Below are 24,781 nucleotides of genomic sequence, written 5' to 3'. Positions count from 1 at the left end.
GTATACGTTTCTATTGAAATAAATGTGTTGATTTATATATTAGGGAGTTAGAACTCTTCGAAATCGCTCAATTGAAGTCCGCATTTCTTTCTTTTGCTATACATCTTAACAATCATATAGGGCAATCGTACCAGAAAGCTTGAAATTCGCTTATGTCGATAACTCATCGTTAGACATTTACAACGAAAAGAAATTTTTTAGCAGATACAATAGAAGTCATGATATGGATGTTTATGGTACTCAACCTACCTCTAGTGACGATACAGAATCGACTAAGCAGGTGCTAATATTGGAATTCACTGATGTGCGATCTATATACTCGCGTAATGCGATTAAACAGGACGTCCAACTTAGCAGAGCACCGACACTTTCTCGCAGTGATACACTCAAATTAATTGAACGTCGGAATGACAGATTCAAGGTTGCTGTCAATGAGTATGTGATTATAAATAACACTGAATAACTCTCACATAATTAGACTTCTCCAAGCTACCAAAGAAACTGGTGACGATCCTGTACAACTTGTTATATCGGCCGCGCACCATCATTTACCCTCTAAACCATTACTTAATCCTTCAGTAAAAAATTCCCTAGCACAGCAGAGCCTCCCAACCCAGCGGCCATCTATTGAGCAGGTGCTGGAGGAGTTCAGGTACCAGGACTGGTACAAAGATCAGTCAATTTTCCACAAGACTATCCCAGCTCGGCAGGCTTTATACTCTGATTGGGATTTGGTCATACCTGAGCCAATCAGACGTGGTTTAAGGAGCACTCTGTATGTCGAGTCACTTTTTGCACATCAAGCGCAAGCTATTCAGAGTTTAAACGAAGGGAATAATGTCATAGTTTCTACATCTACTGCATCTGGTAAATCTCTTATCTATACTGTAAATTTATCCTACTTTTAGTGATTATTCTTACTTTTTTTTCAGCTACCTTTTCTTATGTCGTTTTATCAAGATAGGGAGTCCACCGCGTTTTTCATTTTTCCTACAAAAGCGCTTGCTCAGGACCAGAACACTAAGCTTAAAGATCTTTTGAGGAGTATAGAGGGGATGGAAAATGTTATTGTGAGTACTGGTTTATGAATGTAGTCTCTACGTTAACATACATAAGGTCGACACGTTTGATGGTGACACGCCAACTGATAGACGAGACGATCTGCGTGATAATGCCAGTTTGCTGTTTACGAATTTTGACACACTACATCATACAATCTTACCAAAAGAAGACAAATGGCGACGCTACCTTGCAAATCTCCGATTTGTAGTCGTCGATGAGCTACACTACTATAGCGGAGTCCAGGGTACACATGTTGCGTTTGTGATGCGACGCCTGCGAAGACTCTGCGCTGCACTTGGCAATGTCAATATCAAGTTTATATCTACATCTGCAACTATTGGAAACCCAGTAAGACATTTCCAAACGCTATTTGGTGTCGAGAAAGTCACACTTGTCGATGTAGACGGTGCACCTAGCGGCCAGAAGGAGTTCCTAATATGGAAACCTGCCCTGATCGACGAGCTCATGCCAAATGGACCACGAAACAATCCAATGCACGAAGTATCCCAACTAATGCGTTACTTGATTAGTCGGGGTGTGCGTACAATTGCGTTTTGTAAGCATAGGAAGAGCTGCGAAATGCTTATGAAACACATACGTCATGAATTGATCGCCGAAGGACGAATGGACTTAGTTAGTAGAATCGTCAGTTATAGAGGCGGATACAATCAGGATGAGCGTCGTCGGATTGAAAAAGATCTCTTTTCTGGGTATCTTCTAGGCGCTGTAGCTACCAATGCTCTTGAATTGGGGATTGATGTTGGCGCCCTCGATGCCGTTCTCTGTCTTGGGTTTCCATATTCCCTGTCCTCGTTAAGGCAGCAGATGGGAAGAGCTGGTAGAGCAAGACGTGACTCGCTTGCTATACTAATAGCGGAATCCCTTCCACTGGATAATTACTACAGTAATTACCCAGAGGAGATTTTTACAAGGGTAGGCTAGTTTGATCATTACTTTGAAGCATAGCTAACTCAATAACACAACTATAGCCACCTACAGATCTTCAAGTAGATATTGATAATGATGCCATTTTTGAGCCACATCTACAGTGCGCTTCTGATGAGCTGCCTGTATCTCTCGTTGGTGACAGGGTATATTTCGGCAAAGATCAACTTGAGAGGGTTGCAGCAAGGTCGCTTGATAGAGATGACCAAGGTTGGTATCACTGTGATCCTCGATTACGCCCTTATCCAAGCCGTTTTATTAAACTGCGTGGTAATGAAGAAAGTATATATAAGGTTTACAACGTGTACAAGAATTCTGAATCCCTTATTGAGCAAGTGGAGGAGTCTAGAGCTGTTTTCGAGGTCAGTGTGGATAATCTGATGAGATAGGACGCTCAATAATACTTTCAGCTTTACGAGGGCGGTATATTCTTTAATGCCGGGCTGTCTTACCAGATATACGAGGTGTCGCATGACACTAAAATATGCAGAGCCAACCAAGTTAACGTCAACTTTAACACAAAACCAAGGTACGTTTGTCGGCCCATTTTCACAACCATCCTAACTACTATGATTAGAGATTACACTGACGTTGATCCTATTGAGACTTGCAGAATGCGCGCTATCAAAGGGTCGACGATGCGAGCGTTTTATGGTAGAATTAAGGTATCTACCTATGTGTTTGGGTATCTAAAACTTCGGTATGTCTTATTCGTTACGTGAATTCACAGACATTCTTATAAATTTATCAGGGACTTCAAAGTTTTGGACATTGTCGATCTAGACACACCACCCTATGTACGCTTGACGAATGGCTTTTGGCTCGACGTCCCAGCGAATGCTATGCATATTATGAACATAAAGTCCATAAATCCCGCCGAGGTTAGTTTTTCTATGATCAATTGCTTAATCTTATGATTCAGGCTATACAAGCTGCTCAACACGCTCTCATGAGCCTTACACCGCTCTACACAATGTCAGCTGAAGGTGATATTCAGACTGACGAGAAAAAATCAGTGAAGGAGTATCAACAGAAGGAAAGCAAGAGAAAGAGACCTGGAAGGTGAGTATTCCATCATCGATAGGTTTTAAAAATAGATAAATTATTACTTAGATTAATCCTGTATGATGCTGTCGGAAAGGCTTCGGGTATATCTCAGAAAGCATTTGAGAGAATATCCGAACTCTTATATCATACTTTGGACAACATACTGAAATGCGAATGTAGTAACGGATGTCTCAGTTGTGTTCAAGGTGAGGTGAAAGATGGACAAGCCTCTACATCCAAACTTGGGGCTATAGTGGTTCTCTCTTCCCTAATCGGCAAGCAATTATCGATGGATGACATTCCAGATCAGGTATGTTTTACAAGTTTGTAGACAAGCTGATTAATATACTTTAAAAAGGCACCTTTCGTTCAGTCTCAATCGGTTATCTATCCAGAGACTATCGTCCAAGCTGACACTTTAAGCAGCGTAGAGTTGGAGGAGTAACTTGTATCATGACATCACATAATAGACAAACATAAAATATACTGAAAGTAAAATAGATAGATTTACTGTGTAGTTAGATGTTGACAAATGGTTATTCATGAGAGAGTTCGTAAGCTGACTTAGCGATTGAATATAAATATGATTGATATACCGCTTGCAATGGTTATAATAGCGGACTTAGTTTAGAATCTGTCAAACAAACCGGAGTTCACAATTGCTGCCCATAAAAGGTGGGCATTTCTTTGTGACACGATTTCGAGTTCGTTCGAAATCGTGATCTTATCTGAGACTGTGTTGAAAAGAATCTTTAATGCAAGGAAGTTACGTCTGTCCCATTCCCTTTGAGCACGCTCAAGGAGTTCCTTTTCGTCGTGGTTATTCGGTTTAAGTATGATGTTATTCTCGTGTGTAAGCTCGGTGCTGTCGAGACCTTTGAGTTTGAGTGCGTCATCCCTCTTCAATCCATTGAGAACCATGTCATCAAGGCAAAGAAGTGCGAATGCGCCTGAGACTCTCCTGTACCAGAAACCTTGTCTGACAGAGCTGTTAGCTGGGTGGCGTCTCAGGAGATGCACTTACCTTGGAGGAAACCATAAGGAGAGACCGGAGTTCCCGGAAGGTTGTAATACTGGGAGTTGTAATCCTTCTACGTTTACGTGTACAATTGACATGATGGTAGTTTCAGACTAAGGTTCTTGGCGGATATAAATTAATTTATTTCGGCGCTTAATAAACGGAACATCACACAAATTAATTTAGTGATCAGGTTGACGGATCTATAATCACACTCAATATTTCCAGTAAGCAGTCAAGTAAACTGATCCTAAACAAAGGAGACTCTTATCAAAACATGACGAAGTACGTGAGACCTCAAGTATGACCACGCAAGTGAACATCAATATTCTATGAGTGGTCAGCTTGTCTTTATCATATCCGATTTGGCCCGTAAACCATTGCACTAACGACTGAAATCTCAGACAAACCTAAAAATAAAGTTTGAATATCAGTTAACCAGTATCAGAGTAATAAAATGATGAGTTATTTTTTGATGCATTCCCTGATATACATTTTATTCAGCTTTGTAAGTGTTGCGATTCTGCAATTAGTTAAACACATTCCAAATGACGTCAGATGACGTCACACGTGCTAAATATACTCATTGACGAAATCGACTTGGCTCTGATATTTTAATAGGTTATTTAAAGTTTTAACAATGTTTCTGAATAATTTGGACCGAAGTACTGCTATTTATGATCTTTGTAAACAAATCAGTACTATGATATAACATGTTGATAAATGGACTACCTAAGGATCGTAGAATTAATGAAAGCAAAGCGAGATACATAGCTCAAAGTAAATTCTAGATTATCTGGTTGGCATTCAGGTTCATTTAGACCTTCTCATAGTCACGAAGTCGTCCATCTCTCGAAATTAAGTATGGACTTTCAGCACTTGTGTCTACTATGCGATGCTTTATAGACTTCTACATGTCAAATTCATATTTCAATTATACTTTTACCTAGATTTCAATGTTTATTTATTCTTCCTCCTTTTATAGACTAGAGATCTTCGCATTTAAGGTAATTCGCGCTCAAGTTCCACAGATTAGTCTGGATGTCTTTCCAACCCCCTGTGACAATCATCCAAAATTACTATCGTAAGAGTTTGCCCCAATAAAAGTAGGGGAAGTAACAGTCATTAACTTGCTTTCAGCGTTGTATTCCCTATGCAATTATTTTAAGTTATGTTTTGGTCTTTTTCTATCTATCATCACTGCTGGACATCAAAGGCAATAATTTCCATGAGGAAAGACGAGCAGAGAAATTAGTTATTTGATACCCTCTTTTGTAAAAAATGGTTATTTTACAAGCAAAAATTCATGCTACTAAGCTCTGTGTCACTAAACCTATTTTTACGCGAGTGTTCGTACTTCATACCATGTACCACACGAAAGACACGACAGTGAAAAGATAGATAGTCAGTGCAATAAGAATTTTCTGAAGGAATGCTACTTCAAAACCTTGCACCTAATCTCCAGTTTGCTCTAGTGCGACAGCAAAATTCATTGCAATAGCTTAACAATAGCATAATATGAAACATTTTATTATCTCAGAAATAAATGCTGAAAATGAATGCGCAAGTTAGTATACTCATAATAATTATAGTTCACATAAAACGCATGGCGACTAGCTAGCTACAATCATCTTCAAAGCCTAGAAAAAAGAACAGTCGAAATCCACCTATTAGGTACCCTAGAAAGGCTAATACTTATTAGCCCTTACTATTGTCGAATCAATTCCGACGTACAAAACCATCAACTTCTTCATACGTTAAAGGTCTTTATGTGGATCTGATTCAGTTGTTAGCACACCTCTTCTTCCTTCACCCAATGAGTCGCATAATCACTTGGTAGTTACTAAAATAGCTCAGTTTCCACTTCGAAAGTAGGAAGGTTCTTAGATGCGACATAGTGTAGATTTTCACAAAAAATCGGGATATAACTGTGGGAGACAACGTCAAGTTCGCCACTTCTATATTCATGGATCAATCGAATCGAGATTTTTTCATGCAGTTTCTTCATAGGTTGAAGCCAAGCAGCGTAAGTGACATGGTCGCACATAAGCAAAGAAGTAAAACGCGCTAGTAAATACTAGTTGTGGAATTATACATGTTTATGTTATTTTTATTGTAGCCTATATTAACGAATCATATAGCTAGGGGTGATAAAGATGTTTGTTTGCTAATTATTTACAAACAATATTACTCATGCTTTAAAGGAAAGGTGTGAAACAAGCACGCTTTTATAGCTTACATCAACGTTCAAGGATAATAAGTTCAATAACGGCAAGGCCAATTAACACACCAATGTTCGCTCAACCGACAAACCTCCTCAAAGAGTTAGGGAACGAAATCTTGTGAGCAGATATTTTAATATATTATTGAATTAACAAAAATAGTCAAATTTCTACCCAAAATCATTTGTTACAGAAGCAGATTGAACAGTGTGACTATAGCCTTAACAAGCTCGGTTTGAACTTTGATACAGGCAGAGATGACGTCTTTAAGCAATTTTTAATGGGTGGACATCACAACAAGAAACCAGTTGCCATAGAATTTTATCAAGCAGAAAATACAGTCTCCACCAACTCACCAGATAATCAAGAGTCCGACGATGAATCAGTACTGCATGCAGCTATCAGACTTCCGGAGTTACTCGAAAGTTCAGATTACCCAGAAGCAGTAATGAATTACGCAAAAGCGAAAGCTGAAGCTGAAGATAGAGTACGAGAATTTGAGGGATTTAGCAAGTCTCAAGAGGAAAATTTTAAACCTGAGAGCGTCCGACGTTCATCCATATTTAGATTTCATTTCAGTAGTATCAGAAAAATTACCGATGGCGCAATACCGGCATTACGGAAGTCCTTCCCCAGTGACTCGTGGATTGATAATAGCGCAGACGTTCATATACTCAAAGAAGCGTTCAAAGCCATCTAGTTTGGAGGATCAGAAAATAAATTGCTTGATGTGTCTACAATGAAGCTTATCATAAATGTTTGGTCTGAATTCTTCGCTTGCGGTGAACTAAAGGGAGCTGACAACTCACCATTCGAGACCACCATAGTAGTCCGCGATTTATTGAATGAGCTTTACGATATTGCTAGATCCAGAGAGAAAGCTAAAAGCTTTGTGGAGCATGTATTTACAAGATCGTGGCTAAGATCTGCAAAAATCACTCGCAAGACAATATTCGTGGACTGTTTATGTAAACAAAGTATTCCAATTGACCTTGGTTGTACATATAGCGCAATTTAACATACCAATTAGCTCTAATGTTGTTTACTGAAAGATTCTGCGACAGCAACCAGTTTGTCAATGGCATCGTCAGTGTTTTGGAAGTGTAAGACTATCCTGCCTGGACGTAGTGTAATACCAGCAGCTTTTGCACGTGTATTAAATTCCTGAGAAGATACACCAAGCGATGTAGGATCGTAGAAGACCATTGAAGACTCAACTGGTGATAATATCTTTACGCCAGCATTTTCAAGTCCAATAGAGAGCCTTTTTGCCAGTTGATGGGACCTCTCAATCAGAGGCAAGTTATGCTGAAGAGCATAATCAGCTGCAGCAACCACGAATCCACACTGACGGACACCACCACCAAAAAGTTTTCTAAACCAAGTTGCCTTTTTAATAAAAGACTTGCTTCCGACTAGTACACTGCCGATAGTAGCACCTAAACCTTTGCTCAAGCAGACACTGACAGAGTCAAACGGCTCACATAGCTCTTTGACCGATAATCCTGTCGCAATATGAACTGTGAGGTGTTAAAAGTTGGGTCTAGAGCTAAAAGAGGGCACCAACCATTCCAGAGTCGAGCACCGTCAAGGTGCATAAGTAAACCATTAGCATGAGCCCATTCACTTATCCTCTTTATCTCTTCTTGTGGGTATATAAGCCCACCTGTGGCATTTTCAAGAGCAATGACTCGTGTGGTAGCATAATGTATGTTTTCATCTATGACAGCAGCCTTCTGAATGTCTTCTAAAGTAAGATGATGCCCATTCGACGGTGTGACCGGTATGACCTGAGCTTGAGAATGATAGGCTACACCTCCTGCTTCAAAACGGTAAATATGGGCTCTGCTATCACAAATGACACTATGTGGGGGCTGTTGAAGATTTGTCCTCAAACCGATTTGATTAGCCATGGTACCAGAAATGCAGAATAAAGCGTCTTGCTTGCCGGTGAGTTCAGCAAATTTGGCTTGGAATTCATTAGTAGAGTCATCCTCCTCGTATACATCGTCACCGCGGGACGCTTTAAAGGCGTAGGAAAGCATGCCATCTGTCTGTATGTATTGTGAGACTGGTTAGTCAAGCGTATGTAAAACGAACGGGAGCGGTGAGAGTGTCAGCTTTGGAGTGTTAGTGTGCTTCTTGAGTGGATTAGGCTTACATCTGAAATCTCTAGCTATGTTTTCGAGTTGTTGACACACGGACATTGTAAAAATAGAAATCACTTCACATCTAAATATAATGGAAATGACTCATCAATTAATCGAAGTGACTCGTGCATTAATTGCGCTAGAATTGTGGCATGATTGCGATAAGCGCGTATAGTGGTGATAGAATAGGGGTTATGTTAACTTATTCTTGTAGGGATAAAATTACATATCAGATGTTTTGTGCTGCAATTTATATGATACGTATTGTTTATAAATCTAAACCATTTTGTTGCCTTTCATTCGTCGTTATCATGGACCTCCATCAAGCCCCGATGGAGGAATACATTCAGAAACAGCCAAGTACAGACTGGCAGCCCTTCCAGAAAAATGAAGATAGTGAGTAATTTTTGTCATTATACATTCGCGTTGAACTTTGCCTGCAGTAGATACATTAACAACATCCACACAACACCCAGGTCCACCAAAAAGACGCAGGAAAAGACTGAACGAAAACCCAAAGCCACAGAAGTATGAATTTATTTCAATTTCAGAATATTTCATAATATCAAACACAGTGCTTGGTTAATTTACCGCAACGAATACCAAGACAATCTCAAGTTAGGTGACGTTGTTATCTGATTCGTTCTAACATTCTATAGAGCAAGCGGTGGTGATATCAGTGATATGAAAGTAGTCTCAGCAATGGCATCAGCCGCATACGCTAAGCTTACAGAAGAAGAGCGCTCTCGATACCTCACACTTGCAAAGATCGGAAGCGAGGAGTTCAAACTAAAGCACCCAGGAATCAAGTTCAAGCGCCGCACCAAGTCAAAGGAATCCAAACATGATGCAAACACAAACACATCTGTGAACTGCCAGCAGTTTAGAAATGATGCCCTAGAAGCGGATGGGTTGTCGTCCATAGAAACAGTCTTCTCATCCATGCTCTCAAATGAATCAATAGACAAAGAGCTGGATGGTGGTCAGCAGGACGTTCTTCCTCACGTACTAATGTACGAGTCCTGTCGCATAGATCCGACAAAATTGCGTCCACGTTTCTTTCCACGGTCGTTTGGACCTCCTGATACCGACTACAGTATGAATCCATTCTCATGCTTTGGTAACGAGCCGTCTCCGTACTTTGAAAGCTCATACTCGTTATTATCTTCCTCCGACTTCAAAAGTTTATCTGATAAGCCTCTTATTTGATCTTTATTTGGCGATATCAATCAATTTTTTCTTGCTTTAACTTCCACGATACCAAATCTATTCAGTTCTCTTCGATTTACAGTCATGAGCACTTTGTACTATCATTATCGTAATAAATCTTAAATTCATTAGTACATTTAACATTAAATTACATGCTGACAAGTTAGCCTCCCCCCGATGGCGGCGCAGATGGTACATAAGCTGGTGGACTTTGCTCTGTAACAATCGATTGTGTTGGGTCGCTTACTGGTGAGGTCATCAAATGGTTTGAAGATGGTGTGGTTACTTGATTTGGTGATTTAATCAACTGTATTGGCGTAACAGATGGCATAGGTAATGATGCATGACTAGCACGACTAGATGCTCGCGAAAATGGACTTTCTACGCGTTCAATTGGGCTAGGGACGCGCTCTCCGATACTTCTCACGCTGCCTATTGAAGATGAGCGTGGCATGTGGTTATCAGCACTGACGGTACCCAACGATGACGAGCGTGGCATGATTGGGGCAATCGGAGAAATTGGCGGTGTTTGCACATAAGGCCTTCTTGGCGGTTCCAAACCTTCCATTTGTTCATCTTCATAATCGGCCGGACCTGGTGTTGGTGGAAGATCGTGCATTGTATTAACGCTATGGAACATATCGCCATATGAATTGCTCGATTTGGTCATGTTGAGAGAAGAACTGCGCGGCAGTATGGTATATACCGGTGGGGGAGTTCCAAATTCTCGATCTTTTATTAAAGAATTGGCATCCGAAGGAGTGTTAATACACTTCTCGTTATCTTTCTTTGGGTCTGATCCAAGTGCTTCAATTCTCTTCTTCCTCTTTATATAACGTATGGCCACAGCTGCAATGATTAAGACCGCGACAATACCGATAGTGAGTGACGGTGCCAAAGCAGATGAATACTCATTGTGGTTCTCATTACCATGCTGGTGCTGATCTATCTGTGGCTGATCTGATTTAGGTGGGTCTGAAACATTTCAGTCTTTGTTATGGTAAGTGACGACAGATGACTCACCTTGAGGGAGGTTTATAACATCATCAGCGTCCTCATCGAATTGTATACCTGATGAGTCTGGTGATTTCTCGTTATCGGTAGTGTCGCTATTACTGCTACTGCTGCTACCAGCCATTTTCAAGCCAGAGCCTTCAAAGCCCTCAGGTAGTGTCGCCTGCCTTTTTACCACCTTTTTTGTTAATTTGAACTGCATCGCTTCACGATAAGAGTAAAAACGAACTACGGGTCTACTTTGATATTTGGTATGAAGAGCTGCAATCGTTTGGAACGTGACGCACTAAAGTGGAGACTGTACGCTAAATTAAGGAAATATATTTATGATATATTAGACCTATTAATGTGGCTCAAAGTGAGCTATATATTATGCATTTTATTGTCCAATTACTATAATTGACACTCAAAATAAAGAGAATATTTCCCAATTAAGTAATTATTATGTATAATCGATATAAAACTCATTAAATGCTTGTTTTCTACATCTGTATTATGGTGGTATCCGACGAAGTTTGTATAGTGGATAAAATCATTTTGTGCATATCAATTAGAATGCTAATTAGTGTCTTACAAACGTATCTTCGAATGGCGTGTACGTTTTCGGTGGGATCATCACGCTTGAATGGTGTGATGATGCGAGGCCATCGGAGCGAATGCTATCCCTCCCGGTATGTGAAACTGACAAATTGGACACAGACGTATTCCGAGATGGTATTTGGGTCTGTGCAAACTGAACCGTTGGTGCAGTCAATGCATAATTCGTAAATTCTTGATCGTAACCGGAATTTCTGGTTGAAGGTACCAAGCTGCTGCTTCTAGTATAAATTGGTGGTGGACTCTCCATTCTCTCAAACATCAAATCCTTTTCATCTTTCTCATTAGAATTGATAGTCTCTACTTCAAGTCTTTCATTTTCTTCCTTTATGAATCTTTTTCTCCTGCGTGTCCAATACAAGCAGGCAACAGCTATGAGTGCAATGACGATAAATATCGTCAACGTGGGTGCAAGTGCCGATTTGCCCTTATGATGTGAGCTGGTGTTGTCTCTATGATCTTCTTGAGTTTGTCCTTGTGAGGACGGCGTAACTGATCACGTTTTTAACATCTTTGAGGTCCTTAATATATTATACACTTACCAGCTGGGTCTGCTGACTTTGCCGTATTGTCCTGCATTTTGGTATCCTGAGGATTCTGCCACTGTCCCTGCCAATTAGACTGCCAGTTCGAGTCTGACTGTACTGTTTGACGACGTATCATGACGTTTCGGTGTATAGCTGTTATCACCCTCAACCAAAGAGGCCAAACCGGCTTCAATGAACATTTGCTTAGACTAAGGAATGTACTAGTGCAACTCCACCTTCCAAATTACCATAATAGGCAAGCGGCATCTATATGTTTAGTTCACCACGTCAAATTTAACTCAGACAATTATTCAACATTATTTCAGGCACATTGGCAGTTGATCAAGTGAGTGAACCAAACAGGTGATTGTCAAATTTATAACTCCGGTGACAAGGTTTTTGTTACGCTTAAAATAGAACGACAAGATTTCCTGTCTTCTTCCCACATCCAACTTGAACTTTTCTGTTTCGCCGAGACATCCAAAACTTCCTGCCAACAACAACAATAACACTATACACAATACGATGGTTGAATATAAACGCGCTATTGTAGACCACTTCAAAGTCTCGAAAAATCCTGACCAGTAAGGAGGGTCTTCATAAGGTGGATTCATACTAACTTTCCCTCGTAGACAATTTAGCTTGAATCCGTAAGTTCATTGTGAATAGAATTTATATGGTGTTGACTATGATGGTTTAGATTTAAGGTCTGCAAAAATATGTAGGAATCTTGTTCTATCTATGAAATTTCGTCATTGACAAGACTCTTAGCACTTGGCTTGGCTATTTGCAATTCTTCAGTGCATGGTTCTGTAAGTAGTCTTTAAAAGTTCGAGTGTCGCAGTTTGTGTAGTGGTTCTTTATAATACTACCTGGGACCTCTTGATAAAAATGTTTTTCCGAGAAGGTAACTGACAAGACATCTACAGGTTGGCTCATGGATGCCTATGATTACTTCAGGTAAGTAAATATTTTAAGCTTTTTTTTATTTCTCATACTTAATAGTGTTTCCTTATCTGTCACTGGACTGGGTGAATATTATGGACAAGATACGACCAGCGTAACTACTTCAATGACCCTCACACTCCTACTTCGTTCCGCTGGTGCGCTCATTAGCGGTTTGATCAGTGACAAGTTCGGTAGACGTAATGTCTTAGTCGCAACAATGACGATTATTGGTGCCCTATCACTCGCAACTGCCTATGCAAAGACATTCCCACAATTTTTAGCAGTCCGTGCACTCTATGGTATTGCTATGGGTGCTATTTTTGGACCAGCTAGCAGTATTGGATTGGAAAGTTTGCCTGCTGAAGCAAGAGGTCTTTTTTCAGGTTAGTAGGAGCTGAAACAGTCAATATATTACTAACGTGCATAGGTATCTTCCAACAAGGCTACGCTGTTGGATATCTTATTGCCGCAGTCGTAAATCTTGGTTTTGTCCCAGATATGCCAGAGCACATTGGATACCGTGGTCTATTCTATTTAGGTGCAGCTCTCTCATGGGCAGCGGGTATTATTAGACTCTTCATCCCTGAAAGTGACACTTACAAAGCAGCCAAAGAACGTAAGAAAGAACAAATAGAAGCGGGTGACTATCAGCAGGTCTCAGCCAAAGTTTATGCGAAAGAGATCGGCAAGATGGTGAAGAACTACTGGATTCAAATCGTCTACTGTTTCTGGATTATGACACTTTTCAACTTCTTCTCTCACTCTTCACAAGATCTTTACCCAAAGATGATGGAAACAGCGAAATGCCAAACTGAACATGATGCAACATTGGCAACTATCATTAGTAACGTTGGAGCCATCGTAGGTGGTACTATTGCTGGTGCCGTGTCCCAGAAAATTGGTCGAAGATTCACTATGGCATTGTTTGCTCTTCTCGCTGGTGCGTTCATACCGCTATGGATCTTACCAAATGATTGGAGCTCTCTGGCCGCTGGCGCCTTTTTTGTGCAATTCGGAGTGCAGGGAGCCTGGGGGTAAGTTGTGAAAATTTTACGAACAAAACTCCAATCTAATAAATTACGAACAGTGTCATACCTGTATTCCTTCAAGAAGCATCTCCACCAGCATACCGTGCACTTTTCTCCGGATTGACATATCAGCTGGGTAACATGGTCTCATCTGCATCAGCCCAGATTGAAGCCCGCGGTGGAGAAGACAGACAAATCGTCGATTGTCATGGTGAGGTTGTTGATGATTATGCTACAGTCAGTGGTATCTTCGTCGGTATTATTGCTGCGCTCATCATGATCACTGCTCTTGCTGGTAAGGAGAATCTTGGTAAAGCAATCGAGAAATCGAAAACAGCGGGTGAAGCGGGAGCTGGTGAGCAAGAAAATGATGAAGTTGGTCCAATGGCTACCTTCGATGACCGCGAGAAGGGTTTAAAGAGAGTCGGAACAGACTCACTCTACTCAACTGATAAGGCCTCAATCACTCACAAAGAACATGTTTAATGAAATACGCGGAAATTAAAATATATGTCTACGAACACAGAAAAAGGAAAAAAAAGAATGTTAACAGTAAATTTTTCACACTTCTTTTGTACTTTAATCACTTGCATCTGTATAATAGGAATTTGATAGATGTATCTTTTTTGAACAATTCATGCAAGTTCTCAACATTACTATAACTACACGATTACCGAACAGCAAGTCGTCCGATCTCACCTCTCTTGCTAGCGTCCCATAATTCCAAACACAGGTTAGCCATAAAGCATGGTATAGATTCGCGCTCATTCACCCAAAACTTCAAGAGATCTTCAATACCTTCCAAGCTACCATCTTCGACTTTCATCGTACCTTGATCGTTATCATTTGATTGAAAGAGAATACCACCACCATCTGGTGGTGTGTGATAAGCTGAATTGAGTCTGACTCTACCGTTTGGTAAAAATTGTACTTTGTAACCCAGTAAAGAATAGATTGCCTCACGAAACTCAACAGCTTTGTCACTAAAGATGTTCTTCAACCGAAGCATACGTTTGTCTTTATCAGAGAGTTGCCTTTCAAGTGTTTCCTTCTCTTTGGACAGGTTAAGCATCGTCTGTTGTGGTAAACCTGTTTGAGCGGAATCGGAACTACTAGCGTTACCGCCTCCATTCTTTAGCTTTTCTAACAAGAGACGGTTTTCCTCCTTAAGTGCGTTAAGAGTCTCTGAACGAATAGCGTAATCTTGCGATATTGGGTTGTCGCGCATCTCCAAAACCCTCGTTGTTTTAATGTTAAACTCGCCTCTACCGACTTTGTGTTCCAAGGCTACCACTTCTTGGCCAAGTTTGTTGATTTCTTCTTGGGCTTCCAATTTAATATTCTCTAGGGCTTGTTCTGCTTGTGATACTTTGAGTTTAAGTGCATTTTCATTGGTGGTATCTGTAGTTTTCGACAGGTTGAGGATATCCTTAGAGAGCTTCTCATTCTCTGATTTATGTTGTTGAAGTAAATCTTCTAGTGAATTGATCCTTTCCTTCTGAAGAGAGTCGAACTTCTGTGAGCTGAGCATTTCTTCCTCACTTATTATGGAATCCAACTGTTTCTTAACTAGGGATGTCTCTTGTTGAGATAGTTCTAACAGCCTCACTTGACTCTTCGCTGTCTTCGAAAGATTTTCGATGGATATCTTCTGCTCCTTTTCGATCTTCTTGAGATTTTCTATACCCTCTAATAATTCGGATAATTCACTGTTATGTCCTGTCTGATCAGCGCTCGAGGTACCAAGTTTTTCTTTCAATGAAACATTCTCTAGACGCAACTGAGCCACGACGTTTGTGATTGATGATGGCGATTCACCGGGCTCTAAAACAGTCGACCAACTTTCTTTCTCTTTGATTAAACCGTCACGTTCTAATTCCAATATGGATACCTGTTGATTGAGTCTATCTAGGACCTTTAATTTGGATTGCAATGTCATATTCTCCTCCCTGGCAACATCAAATCTAGATGCTTTTTCCTTGACAGACTCTAGTTCACGTGTGAGTGTCTTATTCGTACTTTCAAGTTTCCTATTTAAAGATGTCTGCTTCGATAACTCATCCCTCATAAACGAAGTATATGCGTGCGAGGAGTCAAGGTTAGCTGAAGACCTATCTTGTTCCAACTCCTCGAGGGATTTCCGTGTGCTTTCCAACAAAGACTGTCTCTGATTAGACGTTTCAGTAGCAGATTGTAAGTCTTCTTCTAAGGATGCACATCGACGAGTAAGTGAGCTAATAATCGTGTCTTTTGATTGTAATTGACGCTGACAGTTTGAGTTAATGGACTCATTCTCAGATTTCAAGAGAACATTCTCCTCTTTGATATTCATCAAGGAGTGCTTAAGCTGGCTGTGTGATTTATCGTATTCAGACTGGACTAGTATGAGTGATGTGTGTATATATTCTGAAACCAGACATACCTTCTTCTCGATAAGAAGTGACTGTGCAGCTTCTTTCTCGCGCTGTTCATTCTCTGCTTTATCTTTATACCAGGCTAAATCCTTCAAAAGCTTGCTATGTTGTACATTCTTTTCCCGCATCGTTATCTCAAACTCACGCTTCGAAGTCTCAAAAGAGAGCAGCTTTCGCTCATAATTAGATTTACTAAGTGATGATTCATAGGTGCGCTGTTTGAGGGATCGCGATAGTTCTTCCTCCTCGTGATTTCGCTTGAGTGACCGTTCACTCATCGTAGTTTGGGTGTAAGAGAAAGATCTGAAGTAACTAGGAATTAATAGTAGGATATTCTATCAAAAAGACGCTCTCCTTCTCCCTCCTTTCTCTACTACGATGATGGATAGGCTACCCCCTGAGATAATACTAGATAATATACTGCCATTATTAACGTTGAAGGATATCTTGCATCTTTCTAGCACGTCAAAGAGTCTTCATTTCCTCATATCAGATCAGATCGTCTGGAAACGGAGATTGTTAGACGATTACAATAGCTATCTAGCATTACGTGTACTCACGCAATCTGATAATATATCCCTTGATTGGCAAGATATATACCGTCGCACTCTTACTCCCCAAGTCTATGTATGGGGCGTTGCAACGAACGGTAGATTAGGCATAGATTTCAATGATGAGCGGATAAAGCGAGGAAATTGTGTACCTCAGCCTATAAAAATAGACACTCGTTCCAACCTCGTCCAGCTCGTCGCAGGCGGCTGGTCATTTCATGGTTTAGATAGGAATGGTGATATTACCTTTTGGGGACAGTATAATGGTGATTCTTTCATATATGGACCAAGAGACTACCGCGATTCCGGTGCCAGGGTTGATAAGCCGACAAAGCTACGCTTACCTTTCAAAACAATAGAAATGAGGTACGTCATCTTCATTATAATTTACAATACTCATGCTAATCGAATATTTAGTGCTGGACGCGCTCATATTATGCTTCTATCCGATGACGGTCACGTCTACCAGTCAACTTCCTGCGCTCTATCTCATCGCATTATCCATCCACTTCTCGTCAATGACGAAATCGAACAGATAAGCGCTGGTTGGACACACTCTGCAATATTTACCAAAAAGGGTAACATTATGGTTTATTGGCCGCTAGATTATGCAGATTCAGAGACTTACAGAGCCAATCATGAAAATGGACCAAGACAGCGCGTCGAACGTGGTGTAGAATTTATAGATACTCACGTATTTGACTTTACACCTCCTTCTATCACCTTACCTTCAATTCCAAACGAGACTATCAGCAAGATTGCAAGCGCTGAGGGTGCGATCCTCGCGTTGACGCAAAATGGAAGACTATATAGAATAGATCTACACGGCCGACGTGGTTTGAGGGGTGAAGAAGCAGTACGAAACATCGCAGATCTGATTGCCAATGGTGAAAAGCGATGGATCGAGGTGTGTACTTCTTTAACTCTTCGATGTGTTTTCTTGTCTTACATGATATAGCTGACGAGTTTCTCACCTCAAAACCTACAGAAGCTGCTACCGGAAGGTGCAGCTACACCCGTTCTGAGTCATGTCAGTAACAAGCTTGAAACATCGATGACAAACATTGACACGATTTTCAGATAACATCGACATTTAGACAATTCACACTGTATGCACCCTCGGTGGCACATTCAAGAGTCTTTACGGGTGATGCAACCAGTAATAATTCAAAACCACAACTTATTGATCTCGATAACGTGATTGATGTTGTCAGAGGGGACTATCATAGTATAGCCTTAACTAGAAGCGGTGAAGTGCGTTCATTTGGCTCACAAAATGGTGGTGCTTTGGGAGTAGCTTCTTTGGATTACACTAGGAATGGAACAGTGACGACTCCCCTTCCAGTTCAGTTTGGTGGAAACAAACGCAAGTTTGCGTTCACGATAGCAGCTGCTGGATGGCACTCAGCTGCGTTGGTAATTGATTTGGAGGGTGATGACGGAGATCCGCCAGAAACGGTAGAAGAGACACGTTGGTGCGCACTTACTATATATTGCTCAGACTAATGACGACGAAGGTCCTCCAGCAAGCTACACTGACAGGGCATTTCAAATAATGGCCAACATAAGAGTCGGGATGATAAGAAGGCCATGAAGAGCCACGAAGGGGCCATGAAGGAGACTGAAAGATGACCCAAACAGTGAAATATTGTATAATAGCTGTATTTTGTAATTGATATAATGATTTTTACGAATGATTAAAAATTAACATTATGTCATCATGTCTTCAAAAGTTAAACTTTGATTGTGACGATGGCGATGTCTAATGGAGAAATAAGTAAAACTGCGAAAGTGAGTTGAATATTTTTATATATTTCTACTACTTTCTAATAAAATGAAGTCCTCGCTCAGAGAAATGCAAGATCCACTGCTCGCATTCCCGCCAGAACTGGTCTTAAGAATACTAGCAGAGCTTGACGTGCAGAGCTTATCGAATATGCGCACATCTAATAAAAGTTGGAATACCTTCATAGACGTACACGAGGACGTCTTATTCAACGTTGTCCGTGATAAGTTTGGTAGAATGTACGACGATATTTGGAAAACGACGGAAACTATCGGTGCTGGGTATAACGGATGCTCAAACTGGAGAGATTACTGTAGGATAGCTTTCATTAAAAACCTCTCGCTAAGATCCCACCAGTCAGGAATGACAACAGGATAAATGAAAACCTGAAGTCTGACGCGCCAAAAGTATTTGAGAGGTTTGTCAACACTGGTAATACCCTTACCTGGAGATTTAAGCCAGATTTCGAAAAGCAGTTTGTTGTTGTCACTGCACATCAAGGTGGTGTTAAGGTCTTCGATATAAACACATCAGAATTGCTTTGGGAAATCCCAGAGGTGGATATATAGTACATATGACGTATTATCTGTTGACTTCTCTTTTCAGGCAGACGTACGCCCACACGCTCACCTTGAGTACTCAAATGGGTATTTCTGTATCGACAGATTTGGCAACGCATTGGAGGTTTGGAGAAGAAACGACATAGAAAATCAATACCGAAGTGAAGATAACAAAGTTGAAGAAAAGCGCGGACACTTTACCCGCGTAACCATATTGCCGCACGAAAGGGAGACACGAGGTTTCCAATTGTGTTACCCACACTTATCAGTCGTTTCCAGTGAGGGACATGGCTATCTCTACGATGTTGCCGGTGCACCATCCTTAGTTAGACAGATTGATATCGAGTCAGGTGCAATTGGACACCTCGACCAATGCCCAACTGCGATTGCTTTCTCAATAGGTACACATGGATATCATTTCCACAGCAAGGAAGATGGTAGACTGCTTGGTGTGTTCCCACCGGAGGAAAGCAACCTCACACCAGCCAACTTTTTCCATGTACACCACCCTCAACCGCCTATGCCGGGCTCAAGTGCAAGAACAGAAGAAATTTCAAACCAGCATATCGCAAGCACGCGTATCGGTAGAGGCAAACTGAAAGACCACCCTTCAGAGAGGACGATGCCGCAAGATCTGCCGGCACTTAGAAGCGATGACTGGGGTGCTGGTATGATAGATGGGCCATATTTTGTGGGAATAAGCAGGTCAGGTAGATTAGTCCTCTGTTCGGACTGGGAAGCCACTCTAGCTGAACCAAATCTGGCGTCCCAGACTGTGAGCGTTTTGGAGTCTGAAACGGATGACTCGAGATTCGATTTAGGTGGATGGTTAAGTGTCAGACATGGGAAAGTGCTCTTCGAAGTATCAGACAGGATATACATATTACACCTACCAGCACAAGGAGAGCTGATAAACCCAGAGAACTCACCACCAATACAGACATTACCTTCAAACTCCTATGCACAATTACCAGTGCCGATTAGTTATATGTCGGTACACTCTGATGCAATAATGTCGACATATGCCACGTTGCTTTTCAACGCGGTTAGGATTGGAGTGGCAAAACACATTAGAATATCGTCATTTGCAGGCCAAGTGGATGATGAGAGTAAGTGGATTGATCCTCAATCACCAGAGAACGAGGATCCGCACAGAAGTCAGTGTATAATTGCATGAATGAGCATATTTGACAAGAGTTGCAGATTTTATACTAGAAGTAATGACAGAACATCACGAGCACATGGTCATGCCAGATGCAGAAGACCAAATTGAGGATATAATCGAAGAATTTGATCAGGAGGATGGAGACTGGGAAGATGTCGACAGCGAAGAAGAGGAGGGTGGCGAGAATAACTCAGCCGAGGAGAGGACGGTAGATGGCTCATAATTTAATTTAATTTGTATATCACGACGCATTAATTAAATAAATATATAGGGAAGGAGCTATGACGTATACGTCACGAAGATAGGGGTAATGGATAGACGCCAGAGCCTTTGAGATGCAAGTCGAGAGCTCAGTAAAACACTAGAAGAGAGCGAGTAATAAATATTTTAAAATCGAAGGCGACGAATTATTGCCGTCGAGACTCTCAGACTCGTACCACCACCACCTTCGCGACTTAAATAAAAGAACTGCATTCTAATACTTTAGTGCTTTGACCAGTCAAGTTCTTAACTGAAATTTGGCTATTTGACGGTCAAATTAAAGTATTCCCTCCCATAGAAATTAACGAAGCGTATACGTATCTCTCTTTTTCTCAAGAATGAGTCAGTCCTTGTTTTTTTACATGCCCCTATTTACAAATCTCCCAGACTCCACTCAATTGTCTTCTCCTCCCGCTTCTCCAGCTCATCGTTTCATCTCAATTCATCAAGCTCAGCAACCCCAGCAACCAGTTTCCCCACGTCCAGCATTCTTAGAACGCAGATCCTCTGGCGTACCTTTGACACCTTCCTCAGAGAGCTACCTGCCATTCCCACGTACAGGCTCTCCAGCACCAGCTCAAGCACCTTCGCCATTACTCACAAACGCAGTCATCAACTCACCACTTGCCTTGAACGCTACTTTGTCACCTCCAACGACTCCCTCACTCTCAAAAAGACCGCTTAACCCAGTCACAAGCAGCCCACGTTCATCAATTGCCTCTATTACTTCCCCAACTCACAGGCAGTCGATGGCTTTAGCTGTTTCCCTTTCATTGGCAGGCAGCGTTGCTTCTTCCAGATGCTCATCCACTTCTGGTCAATCTAGACTTTCTTCGAGAAGGTCTTCATTCCAGAATTACAACTGGTCAGATCAAAACGCACGTGATTACGATGAAAACGACGACGATGATGATGTTTGTGACATTTTCAGACTTGGCGATATCTTTGGTGAAGGCTACGAATTTGAGGGTCAAACTGTCAGATCAGTTGAACTTGGTATTCACAGCCAACAACGTCTCACGGACAGACCTAAAAAGATGGAAGTAGTTAAAAAATTAGGCACTGGATCTTACGCTGCTGTTTACGCTGTAAAAGAAGTTCTAGAACATGATTCAGATGAAGATGATCTTGAATTATCCGGCGTACCAACAAAGACGCCTGCCAGACGTCAACCAAGGATGTTTGCATTGAAAGCGTTATCCAAGAAGAATCTGGATGATTCTCAATTAGATATTCAAATGTATGAAGCAAGAATTCACCAATCCTTACCTGTCCATCAAAATATTGTTACTCTTTATCACACTTTGGAAACTTCAGGTTGGTTATTCTTGTTAATGGAATATTGTCCAGGTCAAGACCTCTATTATTGGTTACAAGGTCGTTTGGATGAATCTAGTTTGGATGTTGAAGAATCTGATGAAGAAGTCACCATGTCAAATGAAATGACACCTTCTGCATCTACTCTAGCTGCTACTCCTTTAGCTAGAAGTCAACATTCATTTATGGATAAATACCTAGGCGGTGTTGGTAGTAAAACACCCTCAACTCCTTCATTACTCGCAAACGTTGATACAAGAAATACAATGGAGGGTAGAGCAAGATTGAGATTGATTTCAAGGATGTTCGAATCGATGTGTGAAGCTGTGGCTATTTGTCATGATAACGGTATTAGTCATAGGGATATCAAACCAGAAAATTTTATTGTTACTGATGGTGTTGATATCGTTGAACTAGGCGATGGTAGAACTAAGAAAGAAAGAAAGGTTGTTTGCAAATTAACTGATTTCGGTTTATCCACTTTTGATCAAGAATCGTCAGATTTTGATTGTGGTAGTAAGTCTTACATGGCTTTCGGTGAGTGTTCTTTGATACAATTAATAATTTTACTAACTTTTTATTAGAATGTCGTAACAACCTTAATCCTACTTACAAACCAAAGCCAGCTGATGTTTGGTCACTTGGTATCGTTCTTCTCAATATGCTCTTTAAGCGTAATCCATGGGGCGAACCAAATGTTGAAGCTGATGAATCATTTGATTATTATTGCCAGGATCCTCAAATGTTCTTGACTGGTGCATTTGCTTTAACTGAACCAGCAGCCGAATATTTGGCTAAGAATGTACTCTGTGAAGAAACAAATGAACATCACAGAATCACTGCTAGAGAATTCGGAAGATGGGCAAGAGATCTACATAAATATGTTAATTTACCAAACCAACCTAGCCCATCAGTCAAACCAGCTGTATTGAGCAACGGATTCACACCATTACAAATACCATCAAGACCTCAATCACCTGTTAAATTATCACGTTCACAAGTCCTTAAGAATGATTTATCAGAGATCGCTCAAACAGCTTCACCTAGAGCTAACAAAGTACAAACTACACTCTCAAATGCTGTTGAATTTGATCCAGATCTTGATGATACTTTACCATCACCCTTGCCAATGCCTGAAAGGAAATTACAAGATCAAAGCGAAGCTGATAACATGTTCGAAGAGGCAACACCACGTGTTAATAAATCACCAAATAAATCAGCATTACTTGAGTTCGAAAGTAATGAGGAGCCAACGCCTATGAGATCACCAATTTCGTTCAAGAAGAATAAACCAACGAAAGTACAAAGGGAAACGTTTGAACATACTACTACACCAACTATGGCGACTGCATGGAATTCATATGGACAACGTAGGGATAGAATAGAGAAAAGACATCAAGCAGCCAATCAAATAGGAAGTACTCCACCAGCGACTAAACCAGGATTCCGACCAATGAACACATCAGCACCTGCTGCTGGTGGAATTACAAGGGATAAACCTGTTGAACCTAAACCGGTTGGAGTATACAGACCACCAGCTGCTAGATCTAAACAACAGCAAGAACAAGGGGATAGGAAAGTAAATAATGCAAATGCGATTGCGAATGAGTGCGTTAAACCACCAATTTGGAGGAGGAATACCTCTAAATTGGTTGATAATCGTAAGGCCAATAGTAGGTCTAACGCTACTTTAGGCAGACACAACCTAGTCAAACGCAATCGCAGGTACCCTACAAGTCGGGTGGTACGAAGGTATGCAGTGAATTTTCACATTGAAAGTTATGTTAACACACCTTAGACCTCTTTTAGGAAACCAACAGACAAAATCAACGGATACCAGAGCACCAATACGTCAACGAATCCAACAAACGCGTACGGACAAAGAGCGTTTAATCAAGGAGGACAGACAACAAGACAATTGGAGGCTAGTCAAGCGTACAAATCGTTTAACAAACACAAACCATCAAAGACTTTTGAACAAATCCAACAAGCGTCGAAATCAAGCAGGCCTTTCGCAAGGCTAGTCGGTTTGCCTTTTGGTAATATTCAAAGTTCTAGGGAGTAGTGGCTGGCTATAAATGAAAAAAAGGTGAAAAATGAAATAATACAAATAATAAACGTATTTTATTTTTGTTAAAGAAATCACTCAAATATAAATGTCACACTTCTCTCACGATAAATTATTTTATTGTTCGTTCGTCTCTTTAAGTAAAACGACGAACAAGGATGAGATATGGTCACACTCAGTAGAAACTATTTGGATGTTGATAAAGAAACGTTGATAGAATTAATATCATTTGTTTTAGCTAGGATTGTCAAGCATAACGATCAGCTTCATTTTGATAGCAACAAGCTTACTAGGTTTCACTCAAGAGCTGCACCCGGAATAACAGTAATAGACTATTTGAATAGAATTAATAAATACACTAATACTGATGTGAGTATATTAGACTCCAAGAGTATAATTTTGACGGAATTATTTATAGCCATGTTGTTTACTCATTTTACTTATTTATATTGATAGAATATCTACGATGATGCCAGACTTAACTATAACGAGCTTAACCGTCCATAGATTCATCATCACTGCTATAACGGTCTCATCGAAAGCGCTCTGTGACGTCTTCTGTACGGCTAGCCATTACTCAAAAGTAGGTGGGCTATCACTTAATGAGCTCAATTTATTAGAAAGGGAATTTTTAAGAATCCTAGATTGGAATCTCACATGCGAAGATCAGCAACTACAGAAGTATTACTTGAATTTAGTAGAAGGACATCCAAATTATACGTTAGGAGATTTCACAGATCAAAAATCATCTAAAAATGTCGAAATTATGCCCATAAAAACTCATAGTCCTGTTGAAAGTAATCAAATTATCCCACAATCACGACCATTTGTTGAGGCAGATATACAAAAACAACAGCAACAACAACAACAGCAGCGGCGGCGTATTGATTAG

General features: G+C 40.7%; 11 protein-coding genes across 11 annotated transcripts; 7 read left to right on the top strand and 4 right to left on the bottom strand.

Moving 5' to 3' along the window:
- Positions 1-223: 223 nt before the first annotated feature.
- On the top strand, positions 224-3,385 carry WALSEDRAFT_14150 (P-loop containing nucleoside triphosphate hydrolase protein; the record flags this gene model as incomplete). The annotated part of the gene is made up of 10 exons (XM_006955600.1): positions 224-435; positions 479-887; positions 933-1,070; positions 1,117-1,995; positions 2,052-2,369; positions 2,418-2,536; positions 2,585-2,707; positions 2,759-2,888; positions 2,930-3,069; positions 3,121-3,385. The coding sequence occupies 10 exons, from the start codon at positions 224-226 to the stop codon at positions 3,383-3,385; spliced, it is 2,733 nt and encodes a 910-aa protein (XP_006955662.1).
- A 110-nt stretch (positions 3,386-3,495) lies between these two features.
- WALSEDRAFT_30877 (hypothetical protein) lies at positions 3,496-4,186 on the bottom strand. The gene is made up of 2 exons (XM_006955912.1): positions 4,079-4,186; positions 3,496-4,033 (listed from the first exon to the last, which is right to left on the bottom strand). Exons 1-2 carry the CDS (start codon positions 4,168-4,170, stop codon positions 3,682-3,684), a joined length of 444 nt encoding a protein of 147 aa, XP_006955974.1. The 5' UTR covers positions 4,171-4,186; the 3' UTR covers positions 3,496-3,681.
- A 2,313-nt stretch (positions 4,187-6,499) lies between these two features.
- On the bottom strand, positions 6,500-9,789 carry WALSEDRAFT_30873 (aromatic amino acid beta-eliminating lyase/threonine aldolase). The gene is made up of 7 exons (XM_006955910.1): positions 9,104-9,789; positions 9,020-9,061; positions 8,891-8,972; positions 8,456-8,840; positions 8,395-8,414; positions 7,862-8,348; positions 6,500-7,814 (listed from the first exon to the last, which is right to left on the bottom strand). The coding sequence occupies exons 4-7, from the start codon at positions 8,499-8,501 to the stop codon at positions 7,327-7,329; spliced, it is 1,041 nt and encodes a 346-aa protein (XP_006955972.1). The 5' UTR covers positions 8,502-8,840; positions 8,891-8,972; positions 9,020-9,061; positions 9,104-9,789; the 3' UTR covers positions 6,500-7,326.
- On the top strand, positions 8,756-9,653 carry WALSEDRAFT_61975 (hypothetical protein; the record flags this gene model as incomplete). The annotated part of the gene is made up of 4 exons (XM_006955911.1): positions 8,756-8,840; positions 8,888-8,972; positions 9,020-9,061; positions 9,104-9,653. 4 exons carry the CDS (start codon positions 8,756-8,758, stop codon positions 9,651-9,653), a joined length of 762 nt encoding a protein of 253 aa, XP_006955973.1.
- Positions 9,790-9,891: 102 nt separating the features above from the next.
- On the bottom strand, positions 9,892-11,134 carry WALSEDRAFT_59116 (hypothetical protein; the record flags this gene model as incomplete). Its single annotated transcript, XM_006955909.1, has 2 exons — positions 10,677-11,134; positions 9,892-10,628 (listed from the first exon to the last, which is right to left on the bottom strand). Coding segments are annotated over exons 1-2 (930 nt in total), but the record flags the coding sequence as incomplete, so codon positions are not given.
- Positions 11,135-11,229: 95 nt separating this feature from the next.
- On the bottom strand, positions 11,230-11,843 carry WALSEDRAFT_26847 (hypothetical protein; the record flags this gene model as incomplete). The annotated part of the gene is made up of 2 exons (XM_006955908.1): positions 11,230-11,756; positions 11,807-11,843. The coding sequence occupies 2 exons, from the start codon at positions 11,841-11,843 to the stop codon at positions 11,230-11,232; spliced, it is 564 nt and encodes a 187-aa protein (XP_006955970.1).
- Positions 11,844-12,316: 473 nt separating this feature from the next.
- Positions 12,317-14,253, top strand: WALSEDRAFT_53205 (MFS general substrate transporter; the record flags this gene model as incomplete). The annotated part of the gene is made up of 6 exons (XM_006955907.1): positions 12,317-12,375; positions 12,563-12,603; positions 12,721-12,751; positions 12,797-13,122; positions 13,167-13,773; positions 13,827-14,253. 6 exons carry the CDS (start codon positions 12,317-12,319, stop codon positions 14,251-14,253), a joined length of 1,491 nt encoding a protein of 496 aa, XP_006955969.1.
- A 2,306-nt stretch (positions 14,254-16,559) lies between these two features.
- WALSEDRAFT_26844 (RCC1/BLIP-II) lies at positions 16,560-18,238 on the top strand (the record flags this gene model as incomplete). Its single annotated transcript, XM_006955906.1, has 4 exons — positions 16,560-17,098; positions 17,150-17,639; positions 17,691-17,762; positions 17,813-18,238. 4 exons carry the CDS (start codon positions 16,560-16,562, stop codon positions 18,236-18,238), a joined length of 1,527 nt encoding a protein of 508 aa, XP_006955968.1.
- A 169-nt stretch (positions 18,239-18,407) lies between these two features.
- WALSEDRAFT_59115 (hypothetical protein) lies at positions 18,408-20,519 on the top strand. Its single transcript, XM_006955905.1, has 5 exons — positions 18,408-18,523; positions 18,573-18,831; positions 18,876-19,075; positions 19,125-20,235; positions 20,282-20,519. The coding sequence occupies exons 1-5, from the start codon at positions 18,485-18,487 to the stop codon at positions 20,464-20,466; spliced, it is 1,794 nt and encodes a 597-aa protein (XP_006955967.1). The 5' UTR covers positions 18,408-18,484; the 3' UTR covers positions 20,467-20,519.
- Positions 20,520-20,678: 159 nt separating this feature from the next.
- WALSEDRAFT_30870 (kinase-like protein) lies at positions 20,679-24,767 on the top strand. Its single transcript, XM_006955904.1, has 5 exons — positions 20,679-20,846; positions 20,892-22,358; positions 22,406-23,573; positions 23,620-24,258; positions 24,308-24,767. The coding sequence occupies exons 1-4, from the start codon at positions 20,843-20,845 to the stop codon at positions 23,843-23,845; spliced, it is 2,865 nt and encodes a 954-aa protein (XP_006955966.1). The 5' UTR covers positions 20,679-20,842; the 3' UTR covers positions 23,846-24,258; positions 24,308-24,767.
- Positions 24,055-24,781, top strand: WALSEDRAFT_49788 (cyclin-domain-containing protein; the record flags this gene model as incomplete). The annotated part of the gene is made up of 2 exons (XM_006955903.1): positions 24,055-24,258; positions 24,308-24,781. 2 exons carry the CDS (start codon positions 24,055-24,057, stop codon positions 24,779-24,781), a joined length of 678 nt encoding a protein of 225 aa, XP_006955965.1.

The sequence above is a fragment of the Wallemia mellicola genome (genome assembly GCF_000263375.1).
Source record: "Wallemia mellicola CBS 633.66 unplaced genomic scaffold WALSEscaffold_1, whole genome shotgun sequence".
In the NCBI taxonomy this organism is placed as follows: domain Eukaryota; kingdom Fungi; phylum Basidiomycota; class Wallemiomycetes; order Wallemiales; family Wallemiaceae; genus Wallemia; species Wallemia mellicola.
Note: the sequence above shows the minus strand (reverse complement) of the source record. Positions and strands in the feature narration are given on the sequence as shown.